The 26,720-nt window shown below is 34.9% G+C and overlaps 1 protein-coding gene across 1 annotated transcript; it reads right to left on the bottom strand.

Moving 5' to 3' along the window:
* Positions 1–4,027: 4,027 nt before the first annotated feature.
* On the bottom strand, positions 4,028–25,571 carry LOC145667800 (cytochrome P450 6l1-like). The gene is made up of 6 exons (XM_081735233.1): positions 25,470–25,571; positions 19,262–20,222; positions 18,582–18,794; positions 12,568–12,753; positions 5,983–6,152; positions 4,028–4,177 (listed from the first exon to the last, which is right to left on the bottom strand). The coding sequence occupies exons 1-6, from the start codon at positions 25,569–25,571 to the stop codon at positions 4,028–4,030; spliced, it is 1,782 nt and encodes a 593-aa protein (XP_081591359.1).
* Between the last annotated feature and the right edge of the window lie 1,149 nt (positions 25,572–26,720).

Below are 26,720 nucleotides of genomic sequence, written 5' to 3'. Positions count from 1 at the left end.
GAAAATAATAGTTTAGTTTAATTACTCTCAAATATTGTACTAATACAATTTAGAGATTTAGCGAATCGGTAGAGTAATTGAACTAAACATAATGGAATTTAGTTATAAAAAGATATTAATAAATTTAAGAAACAGAACTTGAGTAAAACAGAAGAATGAGTAACTCATTACATTTTAATAACAAAATCATCAGTATTTTATACTGATCATATCGTATATCTTCTAATGTTAAAAGTCCACACGTTAGGAACATCCCTTCATGTTTTGTACTCAAATACTGCTTTCTTGTTCACAAAATTAATCACTTTGAGCTTTCTGTTTTCATGTAAATGAAACATGTACACTTCTACAGGTTTATTAAGTAATACTAATGCCTACTTTACAAAATATTTTTACTGCTGTTAATATTTTACTAATAATTAAACACAGTTATCAGTTCAAGAAAAAAGTTTATTAAATAATATAAGCCTGTTTTTCACACACTTTGTTGTTTCAAAATGATATAATTTTGTTGTTATAACGTCTAAAGCTATTCAAAAAATTAGTCGTAACATGGTAAGGCAAATATGCACAAATCTATTGATAATTGTATTTTTCAGTGTGTAAATGTGATTAAAAATGATTTCAATCATAAACTCTTTAGTTTTAAGATGTAGGAGCCTGAACGTTCATTGACACAGATACAAAACCTTTCCATTTGATCATATCTGTGCCGACCCAATCAAATTTTTATTGTTATGATCGTATTTCTTTCAAGCTCTGCTACATATTATACTTCTACTTTCTTATTGAACTACCCAAAGGTCACTCTCTTCGCTGTTCCGACGAGAAATGGCTCACGTCTTGCACATAAAATGCGTCCTTCAAACTTCTCTTTTTAAATCAGAATGACATATAGTAACTTATGGCTACTATAAAACTCAGTTTTGGGTAGTTTTATACACTCACTCGTTTGTTAATCTTATCCCGTATCAAATAGCTTCGAGAAAGTGTTTAGTTTCTCCCCCACCCCAAAAAACTCTTTCTGTTTTCTTTTAAATTATTCAGTTTCCCTTCTTAGAAACAAATTTACAAAGTCAAATTTTAATGTTAATCAACATTTCGTTATGTTAATTATTTAACAATTGTAAACATTTTTACATAATCATTAGAATGCACCTTACAGCTTTAAACTAAATATCCGAAAATATAACAGGCAAACTGATGGATGCAGATTTTATTCGCGTTGGGAAGCTAAACTTTTAGGAAATGTAAGTCTACCATATATTTAGCTCAATAAGAGTAGGAAAATAATTTAATCACCTGGAAAAGTATTACATTATCAAGAGTTCGACATGACAATTAAACTTCTATATCACATATTTTAAGAACTACGATGTAGTAAGAACAAAGATTTTCCATACCGTGTTTGTTTTCTTTTCTATTATCACATATTCCATTGGCTAGTAGTAAATACATTTCGAATTTTTCAAAATAATAATAATAATAATAATAATAATAATAATAATAATAATAATAATAATAATAATAATAATAATAATAATAATAATAATTATAATATACTTATAATAAATTCAGAATACCAATACTTTTTTTTACACTCACTGTTTGGCTGTTAAGGTTGTTTGAAGTTTTTGACCCTTTGAGCTCCGGGGCTATACGAGACAAAGACCAGAACTGTTATTATTATTTTGACACAAGCTCTCAAGTTGTTGTCGAAAATAATGCATGAACAATGATGTTTATTCAAAGGAACGAAATAAACTGGAAACGGTGATACTTATATTTAAATCTAAAGGAAATATTTAGTTTAGTGTCTCACTCTTTCTCCTTTAGGCGAAATGATAAGGTTAATTAGTGAAAAGTGAATAATTAAGAAATTACTGGAGAAGTAAGACTCTAGCAGTAAAGCGGAAGAACATCATGAAAACTCACAGATACAATGTTGTACATCATAATCTCAATAGAAAGGAAACAGAAACACGTATTCTAGGGGTTTGCTTTATTATTGTACAACTGTAGTATGCCGCCTAATCTCTTACTTTATATGAGAATAACTTGATTGAAGTTTTAAATTTGAAATTAGAAACGTTGTTGTATATTTAACTACCTATCTGACGGACTTCTAACGTAATTACGAAAGGTTACTTGATTAGAAAGAGAGTTAGGATCGTTTTCTTGTTTACAATATGCAAGAAATTTGAACATACAGTAATTTTGAGATGAAGTATAATGCTTCATTTAATTTTGATAGATAAATAAAAATTAAGTAGAGCTATCAGTTTGTTAACTATAAATGCCTAATGAAATTTAAAAATTAAGTTTATAGGAAGGTGTAGATACTTCTGTTTGATATGTGAAGCAATGACTAGTGACTTGTACAGAGTGACTTGTCCTTGTAACTTTAAACAAGAACGAATGTAGTTTTGTTTTCTTACTCTACGTTAATACAACAACATTTCAATTTGTTATTGAAATCACCATCACTAAAGTCTCTTCTCATTGTCCTTATCCAAATATGATTTTTAATGATTCTAAATAGTTATTTCTTCAAATGCTATGTGTGAATAAGAACTACCTACTCCTTGTTAGAGAAGTTTACACAATTTTCTCACAATTAGTAATGGTTAATTAAGCTTTTATTTATTCTACACAATCATTTTCAATTCGCCTATGTATGACGCAGTGACGGTTAGAATAAAGCAGCCTGAATTTCAATTACTAAAGAGGGGAAAAGTTGAGGTTAGACAATGGAAGAAGCGAGTGTTTCAAATATATGCATAGAACTGGATCTGTCAGTACAGTGCTTCCAATTGTGACTCCTAAAGGTTTAATAACTTTTAGAATGTCATATTCTGTATAGAATTATTTGCATCAATAGTGTAACAAGTGGGAGTTTATAGACTTTGTACCGTACTGAAGCAGGTACACGTTTCAACGTAGAGGGAACTACAAGTATAAACAAGAACTTAATAATTATAATAATTGACCCTTCCTTCCACTACAAAGTGGCTTTAAACAAATTTCAACAAACTGGATTTTCATGTATGTGTACGATTCTGTGAGAAGATGTTCTCTACTTTATCTCTATATATTGTCAACTTTCTGTATCATAAACATGCATGGTTCCGTTTGGGAAATTATAGTGCTTAGGTATATGCCTCATCTCAGTTGTGGTTAAGAAAGTAGATATATGGGCTCCAATTTACACTGATTTTACTTATGGGTCCCATGTAATGAAATGTTTGGTCTGGTGACTTGAAACTGTTGTTTTTGGTTTAAGTATGAAGATAGTTGTTAACGTAACGTTTTCATTTAACACATTCGAGTCGGAGGCCCACTTTGCGCGGTTTCTCCCTCAGGACGGCGGTTTTACCATGCTTTTGGATTTTTATAAAAAATCTCCTACAAAGAATACAATTATAAAATCTTTTATTTCTGAGCATATACACTTAGAACTATTGAATACACAAATATCAAACCATTTGTTCATTTCTATATATCTTTATTTATTTGTTATAAATGAGCCTTTTTGCAATTATAAAAAAAGTCAGACGAACAATACAATTGAATATTAAGGTACATATAATAACTTTTGCAGGCAGTTACATCATTGATAAGGAAACACAAGAACCTTACAGTGATTGGATATCATGAAATTGCATAATAATTAGTATACATTAAGAATTTAGTGCAAGGCTGATTTGTACTACAAATCAATCAAACCGAACAACCAAGATATAGACGTTATATATGTTGATTAAGTCGAATCTCTATATGCCCTATTTTATGTTGATAAGATCCATTCTGTATATAAAATTTACGATGTTTTCCTTACAAAAAAGAAGTAATTCGCTTTCCACTAAAATATTACATTCATTGCATTTACAAATATAAGGGTAATTATTTATTTGGAGTATACTTATTTTTGTTCTATTAGTAAGCAATCAAAAGCGATACAAACTATATAAATCTGGAGGTTGAAAAGATTTCATGTACAAGGCATTTATTTTCAAAGTTTTAGTATTTAGCCTTGCACTTCATTGCCACACCATATCATGCACAAAAGTGGCTGTTTATAAACTGATGTCATTTTGCTTCTCATATCTGGTAATTGGAATGGAGAAAATATTTTCTGAGCTGCTTCCTCGATCAGATACATTTTGTAGGTCGTCATCTGAAAAAAAAAATGATAAAATAAACTAATAGTGAAATACAGGAAGCTAATCTTACTCGTATATACATTTCTAGACTTGAAACAATACAAAAAATCCCCGAATTCTCTAAAATAATATTTCCACTTGAAGCTCCCTAAAATATTTTTCTAGATAGGGCCACTAACTGTCTGGAGAAAATGCTATAAACAGCCAGATGCACGAAACTCTCCTATCTATGTCTGTAAATTTGAAACGATGGTGCGACAAAATATCCGTGCGGTATGACAAAATATCCGCGACTTCTATAAAATAACATTTCTAACCCACCCTCAAATATTTTTCTAAATACGCCACTGTCTATCCGTGTGGTTAGCTCTATATTTGAACACACCATTGCTGTATATTGTGGAATATTACAAAGAAAGACTTTTGTCCCTATTCCAAAATTTTACTGTTCCAATTATTGCCGAGTAAATAATAGAAAAAAGAACTTAATTCGCATATTATCATCGTCCACTAATCCGGGTCATTGTCCGAGTCATCATTTTCAGATCCAAAATCCAAATCCATCTGATGTAGTATGTTTCGTATCTCTTCTTCGCCCAAATTGTCCATTATGAAAGGAAACAAGCTACTATACAATAAGAGCATTCATTCACATTTGCTTCGGTTGAAGCACAATTTACAAATTCGCGCGGAAACAGTCTCTCAAGATCAACGAGCCTCCCTCATTCTGGACTGGTCACACTGTCATCTCGATTTTTTTACAAGTACTAGAGGCATCACAAAGTATGAGTGAGACGTCGAAACCCAGCTACGGACATGCGTTTGACATTCAAAGTGACGAAATCTTAGGCCCGCCGGGTAGGCGGGCTCCGTCCACTGAAGAAAAACAAATAGCCCGCCTATGTGGCGGGCTCCGTCTCGAATGTGTTAAATAAAATCTTGTATTTTATTTGGAATATATTTTCGAAAGCAATCGCTTTAAACAGGATGTAGCTTCTTAACATGCTAGCAAGGTAGTTTTCTCCGAATGAATGTTTATTAGTGCGATAGACTTCAGTTGCCCAATGCAAAATTTAAATGTCATCTATGAACGTCTATGTGTGATATAATTCTCTAGGATAAAGTAAAGAGACATTGATAAATATTTACTGTAAGAAATATGCAGACGCATAACATTGTGAGGAAAACTACTCAGTACCTGTTGGCTCAGGTGTCTTAGAACTTCGCATTTTCCCGTGTGATGAAAAGTTTTACAATTAAGAAAAACATATAACCATATTAAAAAGAATATTTGGCAATTTTGTATTGCAATACTTCAGCTCCATTTTACACTATCCTATTGATCATACATGAAACATATATTGCACTGTACATACATCTTTATAAATACGTAACTAAAATTGATATAATGTATTTGCATGATGTGAATTAAATTGACGTTATAATTAAACCTACAGTGTTGTGATATACAACGAATGCTTATTTCTCTTTAGTACACATACAAAATTACACATCAGATACGCAAACTCGTAAACAGTGATAGAGTGCTCACGTTTGTCGAATAGGACTCCTGGTTCGATTACAGCTCATTACAAGTGAACTTTGTGGTGTACAACCTCAGTGTAAATGGGACCCTTCGATTTGTACCACCTTCCTCATTCGGCTACTTTATTCATTATCATCATCACTGTCTTTGATAATCTCGGTGCATAATCATTAGCGGTTAAGCTTAAGAACAAAAATAAAAAGATACAGAACCAAACAATAAACGAAATGTGTAGTAGAAACAGTTTTAAAGCTTCTTGGGTCTTGGCTTTACATTCCCCGTTCTGTTGATAAGAGTCAGCCAAAGAGGTTTGTCTGGAGCAGCGAACAGGTGTTTGGGATGAAGACCCACATCCTTTGGAGTCTTATCACATGTCCGTAGCTCAAAGTGGCTCAACATGTAAATGATGCAGACTTTTAACTCCAATAGCGCGAGCTGCTGACCTGAAATATATTAAAATATATTTTAATAAGTACTATTTTACATAAATTCGCAAAATCTTTAATCAAAATACAAATTAAGTAGAAAAGAGAGGAAATTATAAATTGTTTCTAATATCTTATTGTTAGTAAGCGAATGTTCTTTCATCGGTTAATATCATGCAATGTACCGTCGTCGTCCGAAAAGAATTGAGAGGGCAACGCTATATATCATTCTTTAGATCACGCTTCACTCTCCTTTTATTTGCCTGCCCTCTCCGATGTAAATACCACTGCTGGACTCTAGGAATCCTTATGAGACACTTGAAATCGAAAGTGAACAATGGGCATTATTCCTCCGTCACAAGTGGATATGAAAAATCTAACCCTGCTATTTGTGTGTATGCGGTGTTTTATTTATTTTTGTACAGGAATTTTAACCCATTATCAGCCATTGTCCCTTTTTTGGGACAGTTTTTTTTATTATTTTTTGAAAGTGTTTGGAAAGATATTCTTCCAATATTTCATTTCCTTTCATTTGTTTACAGTCTCTTCTGCATGATACAGAAGTTACTTGCAAACTTTTAATAATTCAATGGCCAAGATATGGCGCCACGTTGTCAAATTTGCATTTTTCAGCTGTGCAAACTTTTTTTCCGTTTTAGCGTAATATTTGTACCGCATATTCAATAAAATAACGTTTGTTATATGACAACATATATCTCAAAGTGATATGATCGTCTGCTATGCAACATAAGTGCATTTAGTTAAATTTCTCATTTATTTATTTCAAGCGTCCCAAAATTGGGACATTGGCTTGATACGTCTATTTCGTATGTGAGTTATAGTTCAGTCAGTCTTATCCAATATTGGTAATTCTAAAGATATAATTAGATGCTGGTTGTAAGTAACGAAGGTTGCATTTCGTGAAACACTATGACTATGCCTGCCCTCACAGTGGGTGAAATTGTGAATTTATTAGAAAAGTAAGATAGTGATGAGATCAACCCCTGCCCTTTGATGAACAGCAATCAGATGGAGAAAGAAACAAAACGTGGTTTCATGGACCATAGATTGATAAAGAAAATGAAATTCTCATTGTGAAACGGAATCATAACGGAGATGAACTAACAAATGCATAAAGATAAGTCCAATATAAGTGTACAAACTCCTTTAGAATAACAATAAAGTAATTTAGAATTACATGTATGTAAAACAAATAAGTGTGCAAATGTGTATTCACTTGGAAAAAAATCATAAATTTCAAGAACATTTGTGAAATGCAAATATAAAATGCTTACTTATTCTGCCATTGTCCCAAAAATGGGACGGGTTGTATTTCCTGAACTATATCGGCTATTTCTATTTTAACACTAATTTTGCGTATTTATATCTCAAAAAGTTATGAATAAACACATTTTATGACATTAACAACGATACAAGAGTTTTGGCGGGTAATGGGTTAAAACACAAAAAGTGTATAAAAATATAAAGTGTTAAAAAGTCTAATCCCATTTGTTTGTTACTTGTTTTAAATCTGTAAGTATTGTGCTTGGTTACTTCGTTTGCCATTGTTTCTTCTTCTTCTTCTTCTTCTTCTTCTTATTATTATTATTATTATTATTATTATTATTATTATTAGTAGTAGTAGTAGTAGTAGTAGTAGTAGTAGTAGTAGTAGTAGTAGTAGCAGTAGTAGTAGTAGTAGTAGTAGCAGTAGTAGTAGTAGTGGGGGCAGTAGTAGTATTTAAGGATTATGTAATTTGCCGATTATCTTCTTGATCATCGTTAACCGCGCTGATAACTTCGGTGAAGAACGGTCTACAGCAGCGTTTCCCAACCTTTTTCAACTTGCGGCACACTACGGGTGTAACTTAAATTCTCGCGGCACACTCATAGATATTGTTATTTGTAAAAATAAAATACCGTGGTGTTTTTTTTTTCTGTGATTACTGATCTCCTCAGAGAAGAAAGCTCGATCACTGGTTTTCCCCCGTGGTAAATCATTATGCTTATTTTTCATTCTTATTTAAAAATAGAAAACAATTCAATGACATATTGGACTCAGGTTTGCAAAACTACGCTTTCTTTTTCGAAAACTGTATCCAACAATTCACTAAGAAGATAGATCACCAAATAACGAAGGACAAACAAATCTCTTTTACTCTTAAAACACAAATGTAATTTGTATGCATGTTTGCTTTGTCGAAAGTATTGAATAATATTTTAAAATTTCAAGTTACGAAATAGTCTGCAACAATAAAGGAGGAACAATAGTCACAACAATGATAAACACTTTTTTCAACATTAAAATTGTACACAAGAGTAACACGGTATGAAACTTAAAATTGTAGATTCATAGTAGAGGTTCATAGTAATGTGAAATACAAATATCCATTTTCCCTTATGTCTTGTAATTTGAATTTTATAGAATTAATAATTTTGTTTGGATTTCCCCGCGGCACACCAGCGCCCCATTCACGGCACACCAGTGTGCCGCGGCACACCGGTTGGGAAACGCTGGTCTACAGCATTGCTAGTGGAGAAGCGCTAGTTCTCATGAACGTCTCGTTGTGCTGTTAGAAATGGAGTTTTCATTTGTAATGTTAAAAAATAAAAATTTTATGAGTAAATAATCCTTACTTTCAGATTCGTACTCACCCTCTCCTAGAACTCCAAATCTGATATGATCCCAATGTAGATAATATGGAAAAATAAGTACCTGGATTCCTGAAGTCTAGTGTCTTGTGATAACAGAAAATAGTGAGGGAAATACAAGTGCTGAATCTAATTGTTCGAGTGATAATAATAGCCTGTCTCCTCTTATAATAAACAAAGTTATTACATATACAGTTGGGCAGATGAAAGCTGTTATTAAAATACGAAATGAAAAATTGTTGTTCGACACAAATCATCATCAACAAACAGAAAACTACTTAAGTTAGATAAACTTCAAACTTCCGTTGAGGCTCACCGACTACTGAATGTTAGTCGTGGAGTAATATCATATTGGAATCTCTTGAATGGAAAAGACGAAGAGATTAAACCTCAACTAGCACACCAGTGTGTAGTTACAGTGGCTCGAATGAAAGTAAATAGATAGGTGAACTAATTTTGACATACTACTGTATTTAACCTTCAGTTTATCAACGATTTAAGAATTTCTGAAAGCTGAGGGATAAAAGTGCGCCACTACATACTTACCAATCTCCATTACTTTAAGTGTAACATTTCGAAAGCAACAGAGCATCTTGTAATTTAACGTTGTTATGTGTGATTACTGTGCCTAAAAAAGCCATGGTGTATGTACTCTGCAGCTATCAAGTCCTACTAAACGAATCCGAGAGCAGTTTATAGTTGAAAAAATGCAAAGGGAAGAAAATTGTTGGAAATAGATTCTTTCCAATCTAGAAAAGTGGATGGTTTGCGTCGTTTGGGCACCACGTGGTGAGGCGTTCAACGTAACGTGAAAAAGCTATTTTGCTTGTTCAACAGTCTGTTCCCTTAAACCTTTACTGTATTACAGTGCGTTGTTGAAACGGATTTGAGGTATAATAGGTCCCCTCACAAAACAATTCACCGTGTCACTTTTGTTGTGCTGCAACGTTTATTAGAAAAATAGGCTGAAGAACTGGAAACATTACTCAGACACATGCAGATACACCCACTTTATAGTTTTTTTTTCATCCAGTGTATGTCGTTTTTTCTAAGTATGTAAGTTATACTCTCCTCAGGGATGAGATTTTCGAGTGTAATAATGTCTCTATAGATTAGTTCTTTGAGGGCAATGCCTCCATGAAAACAAAGTCTAGGCGACATTGCACTACATCCAATTTTGAGGTAATTCAATACTTTCTTTGCAAAATTGCTCAGCTACAGCTAGAGTTACCCTTCTTTAGTTCAGATGTCTGATTTGGAAAACATACCGTATTACTAATAACACAATGCAACAAATTGCAAGGTGACAAAAACGTTTTCAAAAATGTGGAAGTTCTTTATGTATTTCACCTCCTGAATTCGAAAATGACACTCAAATTATCGTATTACCCACAATTTTGGCAAAAATCGCTTCCATTTGCGATTGATGACAATGCAATATAATGATATTACAATATACACGAAAACATCATTGAAGCTCAGAAGAGAGCATCACTTTCAACTGTTCAACAGTTCGACCCCTAGTGGCATACAGCAAACTGTCATATTGGAAATGGCGCTTCCTGTTCGTCACAGTGTTGTTTGAGGAAGGAAGTACGTGTTAGCGTTAGTGTACAATGTATATTCAAGGCTGTGTAAACTCTGCTAACAGTTTTCGTTATATTTGTGGTGAAAAAGAGGGAAGAAACATTACTGATTTCGTGAAAAAGGTCTACGAAGTCTATTTCAAAGTAAAACTAGGCTTACATAAACAAACCATGGACTCCACAGGTCGTGTGTGTTGTGTGTGTAGAAGATTTACGACGGTGGGCGTCAGGAAAGAAGAGGAAATCATTACGATTTGGCATCGGTATGGTCTGGCGGGAGAAACAGATTCATATCGGCGGCTCCTACTTCTCCTCTTGTAAGATTACTGGTTTCAACAAGAGAAACAAAAAGACTATTGAGTATCCGAACAACATTCGCTCATCGATTCGTCCTGTTCAACATGGCTCGGATATACCTATACCACAACCTCCGCAGACATTAGATACGGACGACAGTGATGACATAGATACCGTGCAGGAGACGGATGATACCGAGTTTGAAATAGGCATAGATGAGGACTCTATTCTGTTTGAGGGGCATGAGATTCACACAATATTTTGCTCAAAAGGACTTGTTAGTATACTGCAGTGATGTACAAGCTCTGATGGGTCAGTTGAACATTCCGTACGGGCCAGGTGACTGGAGACTGTTTGTTGACTCATCTAAAAGAAGCCTTAAGGCAGTTCTGCTGCACATTGGTATTATGAATGCCTTAATACCTGTTCTCCAGTCTCTGGACCCGAAGGAAGCATATGACAACATGAAGGTGCATCTTACTACCATACATTATGAGGATTAAAATTGGATGGTGTGTGGTGATTTGAAAGTGTTCTCTATGCTTCTGAGACAACAATCAGGATATACCAGGTTCGCTTGTTTCACTTGTGAATGGGACAGTCAGACTCGTGACAAGCATTGAGAGCAAAAGCAGTGGCCCCGAAGATTGGAGGTGGTTCCAGCGACAAAAATATGAAGTGTGACCCTCTAGTGGAAAGAGACAGAATATTCTTGCCACCTCTGCATATCAAACGAACATTTTGCCAAGGCATTACCTCAGCGTGGCAAATATTTCAAATATCTATGTAACAAGTTCCTCAATCTGTCAGACGCTAAGTTGAAAAGTGTGTTTACTAGTTCCGATATTCGCAAACTAATGCTGGATGAAAGTTCCATCATTAAATGTATACCGTGGAGTGAGAAGCCTGGACTGCCTATAAGGTTGTGGTTCAAGATGTCCTGGGAAACAATCGTAGCCCAGATTATATGGACATAGTTGAGAACATGCTCACCAAAATGAAAATGCTGAGATGGTCAATGAATTTGAAGTTACACTTTTTACATTCGCATCTAGACTTTTTCCTTCCAAATCTCAGTGTTGTAAGTGAGGAATAGGGTGGAAGATTCCATCAGGATATCAAGGGCATGGTACGACAATACCAGGGCACATGGGATGTTCGAATGATGGACGACTACTTTTGGATGTTTCACCGTGAGCACCTGGAAATGCCACATAAAAGGAAAAGTAGGGCCACGCCATAACCACTAAGAAAGGACGGAATGAATGAGCTTAATGCACGTTTTGTACCACATCCTCTGTATACATCTGTTCACAGTGTGCCTATTTCAATATTTTGTTGTTTTAAACTTATATTCTACTTTAGCATGATTCGTGTTGCATATATATATATATATATATATATATATATATATATATATATATATATATATATATATATGTGTGTGTGTGTGTGTGTGTGTGTGTATCAATATGTGTTATCAATATTGGAAACGTATATGATTTGTGCCAAAACAGTGGGTGATAGGATGCTTTCAGTGTCGTTTTTGAATTCAGGAGGTCGAAATACATAAGAGAACCTACTTTTGCGAAGATTTCGCTGCTGCACTGTGTAACGAATCACTCTACTATAGGAAACTCCAGTATAAAATCTTATCACATGGTCACATAACTAGTTACATGATTTGTTCCTTTATATATACAAAAATAGACATTATGAACAACTGAAGGGAAACAGACAAGTTACCAAATATGTTCAACAAGTATTAAAACAACTAAAGAAGTATTTTAATCAATACTGCATTTGTATCAATATTTCGATTTCATACTTAACAATACACATCCTGGGTCCTCCTCCAAAAGGAAAATAAGTAAAATTCTGCATATCTTTCTTATTACTTTCAGCAAATCGTTCAGGATCAAACTTATCTGGTTCTGGATAGTATTCCGGGTCTCTCTGAATACCATGCAGTGCAATGTATACTTGTGATCCCTTTTCAATAGTTACGTTTTTTCCGGGAATTGTATAATCCTTCGTGCAAGTTCTTGATATAAAGTTAACGGATGGATACATTCTTAGAATCTCTGAGAAAAAAGAGTTGATACAATATGTTAGAAATCATTCAATCAATGACTCCATTATTTAAAAATATAATTCACTATACATTAAGTTACAAACAGACAAAAAAGTCATAGACTGAACCATGGAATGTATTTAAGAAAGCCTAACTCTGGAGAATGCATTTTACACACAAACCTCAAATCAGCTACTTATTCCACTTTCGCCTTTATATAGCTTCCCAAGGTGAGTGGCTTCTCCGAAGATCCACAGCTTACCAAGGTACATATAAAAGACATTTTGATCTGAACGATTATCACTATCATAAGCAGTCCATCATGTACATTTCCAAACACCTCACAACCCATTTGAAACCGTATATTCTAAATTCAGAACTTCACATCAGCAATCCACACTAATTTACAAAGATTCTTCAGGAAATAATCCTGATTCCGGAAGATGAATTTATCGGAGTGCAGCTAACTTCGCGACTACATACGAATACTAATGCCGTGGTATCAATCTTCATAAACTGTGCCGCAGTCGGCCACAAACTCGTGTTGAGAAAGAACGAGAACCTTCGTCCTCAAGGAGATACTATATCAGATTGTGTTCTGTTCGAACATACTCGGCGTATAGAAAATATGTTTTGATGATAAATAAGGTCTGCAACTCAAACACACGGTAACAAATCCTAAATGTGCTTAAGAAGAACGTCCTGAGTTTATAGTTATTTAACAAGGCCCACAAATTATTCATTTACTGGCTGCAACCGCCGGGCTATTGATGGAAGTAGCCTGGGACAGGCAGACTTCAGAACAAGACAGTCACCTGTTGTGCAAGCTATAGTGTAAATTGAAGTAGTTGGAGGCGTTTGAAGGCACAATTTATGCCGGCTTTCGTGCCAATTGCTTCCAGAGATTATATAATCTACAAACATGTCCCATTGTGAAGTAGATCACAAACTTCCACCGGACACTAACTCTTTTCAAGACCAGTAGTAGTTGGTGTGGTGATGTCCTTCTGGCGACGGAGTAGGTCTCCTGCCTAATTGTCTATACTTACCGACTTGTAGCCGGAGGGAATTTTGCTGACTGATGACTGTTGTGGTCTTCAACTACTTCGTGTGGTAGTATGATCGAAATCCTAGGAAAATGTTAACTTGCAAACACTTACACACTAACGGTGTACATTATAGCTTTCACCAACTTGAGAGTAAAGCGGTCCTATTAAGAACAAAAGAACCTGAAGGTTATATCTGATGCTTAAAAGACAAGGCTTGCTTGAGTAATTAAAAAATACTGCATGTGCACGGTGTAGTTCCTACCAATAGGAACTTATCTGACAACCTATCATTGTAACGCACCTTCTCCTGACTTCCAGCACTGGTTTTGACGTAGTCTCAGTGCTTGGCAAATCAACTTATATTCCTGTCCGGTAGTAGGTCCAATCGATGATCAATCTGAACTGCTAACAGTAGGGGATTAGTTCTTCTGGTTCGTTCTCCGACCTTCAAATATGCATCTCAGTGTTTTCTAAATATAGAATCTAAATGTGGGATGATAATCTCAGACTGGTGAGTTTTATCCATTTACACACTCCCAAAGGGTATCTCCTAGTAAGATAGTGAAATCGGTTATTGATCCAAATTCGGTCGCCATTGATCCAAAAGGTTACCCTTTACCTAAAACCACCTCAGATAAATGTTTTCCCTCTACCCCCTCTCCTTACCGAATTATGTTCAAAATAGCATATTTTTAAATTTTTATGCGGGTGCTAGAAAAAGTTTAAAATTTCCGCAGATTGTAGATACTATCTGAATGCAAATATGCATCTTTTTCCAAAACCATAGCTGCGTATTTTCTTTGCATTTTTGCGTGTTCAAAATTTCAAAAAAATGTAGAAAAAATATTTTTGGGGGGGGACACTTCACTGATTTTTTGGTTAAAAGGTTTGTTATACCCTTAAGTACAACATATGTTATTTCGGGGCCTGAAAGTGACGGTAACATTGTCAAAAGGAAATAAAACTGAAAACAAACGTGTTATTCGCACAGTTTTCCCATCATTTTAGGACCCTCAAGGGAGCCTTCAAACTATCCTTTACCGAAGATCATAATTTTCATTTCTCTTGTGTCCCTTACGCTCCTGTCGTTCTTCGGTTGTTTGGATTGTGTCCATTTCGGAACAGAAACATCAAATATATTTCCGTAACAGTGCTTCCACTGCAACAGACTCTTGCACAACGAAGTTACACACACCTCGCGTCGGCTCCTCGTATCTATCAGTGCTTGCTTCACTAGCCGCACACAATGGCGCTCTTTACCGGTAGCGCTCTCTACCGCGAACTGTTTAACTTTGTTGTGCAAGAAACGTTTGAAGTGGAAGCACTGTTACGGATATATATTTGGTTTTAGTGTTCCGAAATGGACACAATCGAAGCAGGCAGCCGAAGAACGACAGAAGCGTAAAGGACACAAGAGAAATGAAAATTGTGAACTTTGGTAAGGATTGTTTGAAGGGGCCCTCAACTTGAGAGTTCTAAAATGATGGGAAAACTGTGCAAATAACACGTTTGTTTTCAGTTTTGTTTCCTTTTGACAATTTTGCCATCACTTTTAGGCCCCGAAAATAATATATGTTGTACCTAAGGATATAACAAATTTTCTAACCAAAAAATCAGCGACGTGTGGCCCCCAATTTTTTTTTTTTTTTTTTGAAATTTTCAACACGCAAAAATTAAAGAAAATACGCATCGATGGTTTTGAAAAAACTGCACATTTACATCTAGATAGTATCTACAAACTGTGAAACTTTCAAAATTTGTTGACAACCCCCACTAAAATAATGAACATTTATTATAGGATAATTCGTTAAGGGAAGTCAAAATTTGTTGGAAGGTAGTTTTAAGTGAAGGGTAATCTTTTGGGTCAATAGCGACCCAATTTGGATCAAGGGCCGATTTCACTATCTTATCGGGAAAGACCCTTTACTATTGCTACTTGTCGCCGATTATTACCGTTTTATTTCAGAATTCTGGCAGATAGCTTCTTGCGAATGCTAGGAGGCAGAAATTAATAAATTACGACACTGTATGTTACTAGTAGACTAACTTAGTGAGTATAGGAACTGGAAAATAGATTGAGAAAAATAAATCGATAGACAGTACCAAAAATTAGATTCTGCTTCTCTTTCAACCTTCATACTGACAGTGAGGAGACTGGGAATGGAATCAGGAAAGCGACCGTCAATTGTAAAGTTTAAGCACACAATTGTTATGCAAACCATGCCAACCTTCGTAAGAAATAACCAAGATACTTTCAAAACTTTCCAACAAAAATAGAATAAAAAAAGTCTAGCGTTTGCTGGCAACTTACTAGTGATAGTCTGTTAATTTATGGTTTCCTGTTAAGATTTCTGTTAGCTCGCGCAGTCTATATAAATAGTGCTGTGTTGAACAGATAGAAATTTGAGTCTCTACAGCTCTAATTATAATCACCGAGTATTGTATAAAGAAATGTGGCTTTTGTTTTAGGTATACCATACTCGCTTTGATTATTGGAGATATCTACTTATACAGATAAATCGGACGTAGTAATGCTTATGGAACACGCTGCTTTATTATACCCTGCCACCCGGGAGAATGTACAACGACTTGATTTTAGATTTTGCTTTGATTGCTTGATTTCATATTATTTTGCAACTTCTTTATTAAAATATCTTTGTAGACAGGTAAAGTCATGATCGGTAGTTAAGTTAATGAAGCTTGTCGTTGAAAACAAAACGGATTGTATGTGGTCAGTAATGAATTCTCAAGTCCACTAAATACACAAACTTGAAAAGCAAGATGAATTTAAGTAGTGCACGAATGTAAATTCTGCATTTTGAGAAAAAATATGGTAATCTAAAATACACTACGGATATGTGATTTGTTGATGACCATTATCATTATTTATTTTTTAAATAGGTAAGAATAGTTTGAATTTTCTAAATACTTGTACGGATTATCCTGTTATACACTGCTCTTTATCTAGAGGTTAACTGATGTTAATCAAAATATATGGATTGTATATTTTCATATCTGAGACCATAATTCAATTATTTATATTAAATGTTCTACAACTCAACGAGCTTCTAACAGAAGGTTAAAGATTATCGTATCAAGTGTAGCCTAAATGTTTACATAAACAACTGTACGGAACAACAATATTATGAGGACAGTAAGAACACTTGAGTATGCACAGTACTAGTTTTTTTGTCTCGCTTCTAAACAGTTTAACAGAACATATGTTATTAACAATTCTTCTTTAGAAAGCTCAATCTTTATTTTTATTTTTTACTCGACATCCTGAAACTTATGTCGAAGGAAGCACGTTATAATAAGTTAGACTCAAGTCCTCTGGTTATTTCAAAAGTAGAAACGATTAATAGGATGTGTGCAGCTAAGAGCAGAAAGGGAGAAGAACAAGAATTAAAGGAAAATACATGCCAAGTTCCTTTTTTGGTGTGCATAAGAGACTGTAATATTTAATGTAAATTAGGGAGAACACAATATAGTTGACAACACAATCTAGTGGTTTCCTCACCAAGAACATTAAATTTAAACTCATATGTTCAATCGTCTCCAACATGTTAAATTAACCTATCTTCTATTAATCTGTCTTCTATTAACCAGTCTTAACTTACTACTTATCTCTTCACTCAGTATATCTATTAAGAAGACGGATTATTTTGTGACATTACTCATGATTAATTACAAGATGGGAGAGTTCGCAGGGATTTCCTACGACTCATGCTGCCTGTAAAACTAGGTTTTGAGTGGTAAATTGATAACATCACGATAATTGACAACAATATTATCACAATCAGGTTTCGGGTAGATGGCTCAGTAGTAGAGTGTTCACCTATGGAGCATGGGGTCCTTGCTTCGATCCCAGCTCGGGCCAAGTGAACTTTATGGTGGACAAACAACATGTGCGTGGGTTTTCCCGGTTTTCTCTCACTTGCTTCATTCTACCATTTCCTTCATTTCTTATTATCGTCGTCTTCTTTAGCATAGCTGGCAAAATTATTGGAAGTAAACATTAAACATTTCATTTCCATAATTAGGTTTGTTGTAAGTCCGAACAAAAATGAAATCGTGAACATAAGAGCAGAATAAATGTTGGTTAAACAAGAAACCCACGTTACATTACATTATAAGAAAAATCACGTTAGTACGTATATTTCGTTTTCTGATTATTACCTTTAAAGCATAGAAAATATGAAAAGTTTTCCCACTATAAGTGACAGTAACGTTATATGTGAATTAATCAAAATTTGATTTTTGACAAGGGGTGTTCCAACAGAAACTTGAGTAACTTCTATGAACGGTGTTCTAATACGCGGAGTTCCTTACCAAACCAAAGGGATATTACATAAAGTTTCGTAAATGATTTTGTTTGATTTTATAGAAACGTAGAAAGTAACATAAACAAGGACAGTTGTTTGAAATATACAATATGAAAGAGAATTCAACGGGCCATTTCTCTATAAGTCTACGTATCCATTGTAGTAGCCTTGAACAAGCTAAGTAGTGAATGTACATTGCAAAAGTGTAATTTATAAAATACAATATAACTAATATGGAAACCAAGCACGAAACAAATTTAAACGGTCATTTGTCGAAAACAAAAAAGTTATCCACATGTTGAAGAAAATATTATAGTCTTTATGTTAAATAGTACTCTCGCTTTTCTTATGAGCTTGACCTTTGAATCGAAAACGAATCAGAATACGATTGAGTCAAACGAGAGTGTTATCACAGCTACTAAAACTGATTTATGTGCTTTGAAACATCGCTATAAAATGTTTACCTGATATGACTTTCTCCAAACCCAGAAGATTGTTTACTCCTTCGAATGTAATACTCCCATCACATTCTTCTAGATAGTCGTCAATTTCTTGTCGCAGGTTGTCCTGAATCATATTGTTTTGTGCTAGTTCATAACAAGTAAAAGCTAAAGCATTTCCAGTTGTTTCGTATCCAGCTACCAGTATTCCACCTGAAAATCCTATTAGAACTGGGTCTGAAATATCCACAAAAAAATTGGAAAGAAACCTAAGAAATTAGCATTTGTTAGAGTTGTTCGTTATAATGCAATCACTACTCAAACCACGAAAATAGTTTTGTAAAGTTTGTACACCACATCAACTTGTAAGTGTAGTGTTATCTTTTAACGTAATTGTATAGAGTAATCAATCTATTTTTATAACTGAAAAGTTCAAATCATAAATTTTTAAATCTTACGAGACATGTATAGTCAGACGCGAGCAACCAACTGAAATTAAATTGACACAGATTATTATGCTCGGTGACTAAACGAAAAACAAAAACTACCGTAGTATGCGTGATGATTACTGTAGCTAATGCTTTCAGTGATGCAAAATCATTAACATAGCAACTCTAAGAGTAAGTTAAAGGAGTTGCTCGTAAAAATAATATTATATTATTTTCTTTTGATAATTTTAGGAAATAAAAAATACAGCAACTTACCAACTTCAACATCTAACATTTCTTCATATTCATAATTATTTCTCCTGTAATCATTATTTTTGTAATCTCTTTCCTTTCGTAGCTTACTCATCATAGCAGTAACGTCTTTACGAAATATCTTATTATTTTCTCTAATATTCAATGCCTTATTCAAAATTATAGTGAACACATTATACAAATATGCTTCAGCTATCGTAATTCTAAATATTCGTAAAATTTGCGGAATGAAAATCATACAAAAGAATGGCAAAATCCTCCTCCAAGATGTGTTTGTAGCATCTTTGGCCATTTCAAGGAGTTCAGAATTTGTGAAAAGTTTGAAATCAACTCCAAATGCGAACGTTACAATTCCATATAATGTATAGTTTTCGCAATGTTCTTTGATTTCAACATGATTTTTAGAACTTCTATTATTCACAATGTCGTCCATCGTGACTTCGGCACACTCACAAATTGAGGAAAACGAATCTTTAATTCTCGCCAGAGTAAAACATGTGGTGAAATATTTCCTGAAAAATCTCCATCGGTTTCCCTGCATCCAGAAAAGTGTGTTGGAAGCTATAGGATCTGCTATGGTATCCGGATGATAACTCCAATCTGTAAAATGTTCGAAATCTTTCACCAAAATATGTTTGATTAATTCAGGATCTCGCACTAACAGACATGGCCGAGAACCAAGGAAGAACCCACCATACCGATGTCCATTTAATTTAACATGAATTTCAGCAAATTGTTGACCCAAACTCATTTTTAACATCATCAAGTTCTTGAAATTACCGAATATCGGAAGTGGTTTTAAATAAGGGACGCCTTTGTTTTTCCAATGTTTAAAATGCCTCGTGACGTATAAATAGAAAATTATAAGAAGTATCACTAAAGTTGTAAGTGTCACCATTACACTTGCTGGTGGCGTATTCATTGTAGAACCGCTGTTGAAATCAGAATGATCTAGAATATAGCCCTGAAATGAGAGTAAAATATATAAAAGATTTACTACACAAGTGTTGTTACATAAAATAATTTAATTACCTATCTTAGTTAATTAAAACTAATATAACCAACAAGGATTTGACTTTTGTTAACTTTCATAGTGAGAAAAAATCTCTTAATATTCCACTTCTTTTGTTCTCCATTTAATACATTTGATTAGTTACTGGGAATGGTGTGTGTCTTTAGCAACGAGAATTAGAGTGAACCTACAGCTTATCTTGAGATGCAAACATCGAAAGGCCTCCCACAGCACCAACAATTAATCTACCAATTTGAAGTGTGAGATAAGTTAACTGATACCTAATACAGAAAGAAGAAAATCTGATCAATTAAGTGTGTTTAAATAACGGTTGCATAAAACATCGGTATTTCTTTGAACGAAATCAAGAAATTAAATTTTTATGAATTTCTTTTTGTTAATGAAATTATCATTACGAGAGATAGTAAGTATAAACTTAATTTTTATCTTTAATAGTGTATGTGTGTGTGCTTGTGTGTGTGTGTGTCTATGGAGAGATGTTCGATATATAGGATTTAACTACGTAAACTAAGTTGTACACAGATTGATCTTTACCACACACCTAGTGCCATGTGTTTCCCAGTTTTAGATTTTAGGCTTGGCAGATGTGGGTGTAAGAAATGTATGAAAACTTACGCGCGTTTCCCGCAGATTTAAAGAACATCTTACCTATAAACATTCCACAATACGTCGTGGTTGTGCAATCCCACATAACAACATAGGTTAAAGTAGAAATGGATAAGGACATTTAATCCTCTCTTTTAATCGTGGTAGTGAGTTAAGAGCAGTCAACGGCGGGTGTTTACTCTTCTTATGCGTGCTAGAAATTAAAACCGGCAATTACACATGTGGTATATGTATTCATCTCCGCTATATGTAGTAATCTCCGGTACAATTAGGTATTGAAATTTGAAATTTAATAAAAACGGTCTCTATATATCAGTTTTGTTTATAAGACTGACATTTATAATACCGGTCTCTGGCCAGGCAAAAACTCTGTTTCTAGCCGTTCGCGATATCTCCAAAATTATTAGCCGTAAAAAATTAACATAATGTAGGAATCGTCTTCATGTAATACTTATGACAGTGAAACAGAGCTCTAAGAAATGTGAAGCCAAAAAGGAAAAAGTGATCTTGCAAATATTATTTGGTGTTCATAACACCTCAGAAACAACTGAAAAAGAAAATTGAATTAGCGTATAGATGGTTACATTAGACACATATTGTAAAGAAATGCGAAACATGGTGGTTATATGACTGTTGAATGAGTTTATCATCAGTTCTTCGAATCTGGGTTATATCGGGTATTGCAAAATAAGTGTTACAACTCTTGGGAGGTGACTCCTGACACTGAGACAAAAAAAAAGTTCTCTTGAACTTTCGGCTATCGGACATAGTTTCAGATCTACAAGGTGCCGAAAGCGTGGGAAAATGACTTTCGGACGCCAATAGTTCGGAAATTATCCAACGTAAAGAGGGCGGGTAAAAAATTCACTGAAGAAGTCATACCTGCTGTATTGAATTTTGGATGTTTCACAATCCTACCATGCACGCGCAAGGGATTCCCCAAAGGAACATAGGGAGTCCCGTATGATCTGCCAAATGAAAATTGGTCTAAATGGATATGAATTGATAGGGTTTCTACCAGGTAACATTAATTCGTTTGTATTAAGTCGATATCTGGAACAAATACAAAATGGCGGACACCTTCATGCCCGTTGTGTGTGGTTGCATAATCGCCAGGTACGGATGCTGGCCAAGAGTGGCGTTCTGAGTATTAAGTGTAACGAATTTGTACTCAAATGCTCTAGAAAGACATCTGGAGTATCGGTAGAACACAACAGATGAAGCAGGGTGATTCACATGTGTGGAAACACGTAACGAAAAATGCCCAGAGATGCACTCATACTCAGTAAACGTGATTTCAAAGCGTCGGAAATGTAAGGAATAGCATCAAGAACATGAAAGCTATTGTCAATTCCCAATAATATTTCATCAATCCGATGCAATATGATCTGCACGGTTGCATACCAATAAGGATGCAACAACTGAGGCAAAGTTGAAATTGTGCAAGGGGACTCACTAAGAAACTGGGTAAACTCAAGGAATGTCAGTAGTGGGATCGCATGAGCGATATTGAAATGTGGCCAATGTGTGTTGATATCAACATGTAGCTAATGGACAAATGTCAACATGTCGCACCACTGTTGGGACACCGTCCCACGTGCAAAAATGAGGAAAATAACGTTGTAGATTCTGCTATTACATCTGGTGCACTTTTTGGTAGAACGTAATTAAAACCCGATTGTATCAATGTCCCTCTTTGTTTGGGACATTGTCCCACAGTCGACACATGAAAGATATCTCTTAACCCATTGATCAAAATCTGATAGACCGTGAATATAACAAACTTGTATCATGTCCCACGCCTTCTGGAACATATGACGTACTCGAAATATAGGAAAATACCTCCAGAAATTCATATCTTACATACAGTGCACATGCCAAGACAAAGACGAAAACGAACCAATTTGGCACATGTAACACTACTGCTGGAACACCATACATATGGAAAATAAAACGACATGAGAAATAGGAAGAAACGTCTTAAGGTTGGTTTAAAGGGACAAGTTTTGCCGATAGGTGTTACTACAGTTTTCGTATCTCTCTCGTGTATTTTTACCTTTCACGAAAATTTACAATTTCCCAAAATGTACAAATTTCAGCCTAGAGACTTGACCGGATTGTTGAAATGGCTGGATTGTTGAAATGTATATCCAAACCTTTAACAATATAACTATTTCAACAATGAACAAAGTTCTAAATGAAAAATCGGCACGGACTGTTGTATTTGATAGGGTATGAAGTTCCTTTTCTAAAAAAATTGAAGTCTCTAGGTTGAAATTTGCAAGAGAAATTGTAAAGTTTCGTGAAAGGTAAAAAATACACGAGAGAGATACGAAGACTGTAGTGACACCTATTGGCAAAACTTGTCGCTTTACACCACTCTGATTGTTTACAACTGTGCAGTAGGAGTAACAAAATGAAACACACAAGCATGTCGGAGGTTGTACAAGAGCACTTGCCAAATAAAGTGTGTAATCCTGAAAGAAATGAATACAGAAAAAGTGAGGCTCCGTCGAAGCCTCAGGGCTAGAGCGCTCGCTTTCGCTTCCGTGGTCGTGGTTTTCAATTCTACTTGGAGCCCACGACCTCAGATTCAAGACCTGAGTAGTTATTTTCCTATTTCTCGTACGTGGGACGGTGTCCCAGCAGTAGTGCGACATGTTGACATTTGTCCATTAGGTACCTGTCGATATCAACACACATATTGGCCACATTTCAACATCGCTAATGCGATCCCACTACTGACATTCCTTGAGTTTACCCAGTTTCTTAGTGAGTTCCCTTGCACAATTTCAACTTTGCCTCAGTTGTTGCATCCTTATTGGTATGCAACCGTGCAGATCTAATTGCATCGCATTGATGAAATATTATTGGTGAATTGGCAATGGCTTTCATGTTCTTGATGCCATTCCTTACATTTCCGACGCTTTGAAATCACGTTTACTGAGTATGAGTGCATCTCTGGGCATTTTTCGTCGTGCATCACCCTGCTTCATCTGTTGTGTTCTACCGATATTCCAGATGTCTTTCTAGAGCATTTGAGTACAAATTCGTTACACTTAATACTCAGAACGTCACTGTTGGCCAGCATCCGTACCTGGCGATTATGCAACCACACACAACGGGCATGAAGGTGTCCGCCATTTTGTATTTGTTCCAGATATCGACTTAATACAAAGGAATTAATGTTACCTGGTAGAAACCCTATCAATTCATATCCATTTAGACCAATTTTCATTTGGCAGATCATACGGGACTTCCTACGTTCCTTTGGGGAATCCCTTGCGCGTGCATGGTAGGATTGTGAAACATCCAAAATTCAATACAGCAGGTATGACTTCTTCAGTGAATTTTTTACCCGCCCTCTTTACGTTGGATAGTTTCCGAACTATTGGCGTCCGAAAGTCATTTTCCCACGCTTTCGGCACCTTGTAGATCTGAAACTATGTCCGATAGCCGAAAGTTCAAGAGAACTTTTTTTCTTGTCTCAGTGTCAGGAGTCACCTCCCAAGAGTTGTAACACTTATTTTGCCACACCCGATATAAACAGAACTGATTTCGAACCTCATGTAGCTAGGGCAACAGTGAACGCTGTGCACCAGATTGACTTAAACTTTTTGATTACCCTCGTGTATTAGTAAATATAATGCCATTCGGTTAACCTAGACTTTGAAAACGTTAGATAATAAGGAAAATGTTACATTCAACACAGTAAAATTTCTGAAATTTTACACCTTATACTCAAATTAACGTAGTAAACAATATCGAGAACTCAAAATATATATTTTATTAATTATTAAGTATTGTCATACTTACAATGATTAACATGTATCAGCACCAACAGCACCATTTACGGTAAAAAAATAGTATCAGAAATACAAAGAAAAGCGATTGAAAATATATCACAGACCATAATGAACTCAATTGTATTGCAGAATGCACCATATGAAGTTCTCCTACAAGTATTTGCTTGGAACAAAATTTCATGGTATTTTTTTTTTTATCCATAAGCTTAAATGTTACAAACGTGTTTTAAGGTAAATGTTCTAATCTGCGTATATGTACTGAGTAGACCATTTATCTTGAAACACCGTCGTAACTTTTAAACTATTAGAGCAAAAATTATTCAAGATCGTAGGATAGATATCTTCGAGAGCAGGTATTGTTGGAAACATTCTACAATACTACATGGTTAGCAGTGTTTCCGACCCCACATAATATTGTTCGGGTTTCAAGTTATCCATCGAGCTATTATGTAGTTCGAATCTACATATTCAGAAAAAAAAAACTTATAGTAAAATTCACAACATACAGTGCTTATAAAAATGGTATAGTATCACAAAATCCATAAACGTCCTAATTTTGAACGCCTCTACAACAGTAATAAGGCAATTGATATGTGCATGTCAAAGCGTATCTTATGTATCTTAACATGGCCATAGTATGATGGATTTTTAACAAGTACTAATAATGTTAGAAGGGATTGAAAATGTTACATTCTACAAAAGGTTCTAAGCTCGGGGTCTTAGATGAACGACTATTTTTCCTGGCAGAGGAAAGACTTTCCTCTACCTCCTGTAGCTTAGCAACCGCAAACTGCACTGGAGGTCGCGAAGGACTCAATGATGTCAGATTTCTAAACTGAATGAACTGGTTTCCATTCCAGATTGTCATATGAGAACAGCAGAAGTAAAAACTTATTTTTTATTCAACCTAGACCCAACTTGCATTACGTTAATATTCGAAAATTTTCGATAAAGTGATATGTTTATTTATTGCAATTAAAAGATCTGTGAGGAAAATGAGCTAAAGAGGAATCCCATTTTTTAAAAATGGATCATAATTTCTTCAGGATGACAGTTTTTCAAAGAGAAAGCATGGATACCGAAAAATGTATGCACTTAAAAGGTAGATATTTATTCTCAATTTCTGGAAGAGCCTAGCCTTTGGCGCTATAGTTTATAACTTCAAGTAGGTGGTAGGGTGATTTTCCTTTTTTCCTTTATAGTTTTCCGATTTTTCAAACCATAATAAAACGAATCATATATTTGAAAATTTAAGCATGAATCGTTTGAAATTTATATATAAAGAAAGTAAACAAAGACAGTACGACTTATGTCTTCATCCACGGTTGAATAGCAACACACACATAAAAGAGCTACAAGCTAAAACTTTTTTGTATCGTTTTGAAAATTGAAGAAACGAAAAGAAAGAAGTGAAAATCAGCTTTCTCAATAAATTTCGTTCCTTATAGAACGCTATAATTTATTGTTTATGACCAACAATGGTTTTCAACGGTTGTCATTCCGTAAGTTTGAGTCCTCTACTTTCGCTCGACATTTTGTTCGAAGATATTGTAGTATGCTGGTGGTGTCTACGTATTTTATCGCTGATTAGAACCGTGTAATTTCTTTCGGCGGTACCAGATGATAAGCACCCTGGTCCTTCTGACCAGAGAAGTTAAAGTAACAAAAAGAAGAATCGTGTACTTGGAAGTGGAGCAAAGCAGAGGAAACAAATCATGAAAGTTTCAGGGGCCTGAAGGGGCCGAAGGGGGCTCAACCCCTAGCTACTCCTAGCTAGGGTCTGGTTTCGATATGAACATTGGTTAAGAAATCCCGACGATATGTATCTTTTTAAATTAATGCTAATAATTCAACATTTATTCCCATAAATCATTTAATTTTCTTATTACCAAGTGCAAACATTGACGTACATTACTTTCAAAAGTCAAGGATAAAATTACTTAAAAATCGGGAAAAGTTTCGAAAGAAAGGATAAAGAATTATTTCAGAATCGAGACAAGACGAGACTTCTTCAAAC

This window comes from Thermobia domestica, chromosome 13, assembly GCF_964235325.1.
Source record: "Thermobia domestica chromosome 13, izTheDome1.hap1.1, whole genome shotgun sequence".
In the NCBI taxonomy this organism is placed as follows: Eukaryota; Metazoa; Arthropoda; class Insecta; order Zygentoma; family Lepismatidae; genus Thermobia; species Thermobia domestica.
Note: the sequence above shows the minus strand (reverse complement) of the source record. Positions and strands in the feature narration are given on the sequence as shown.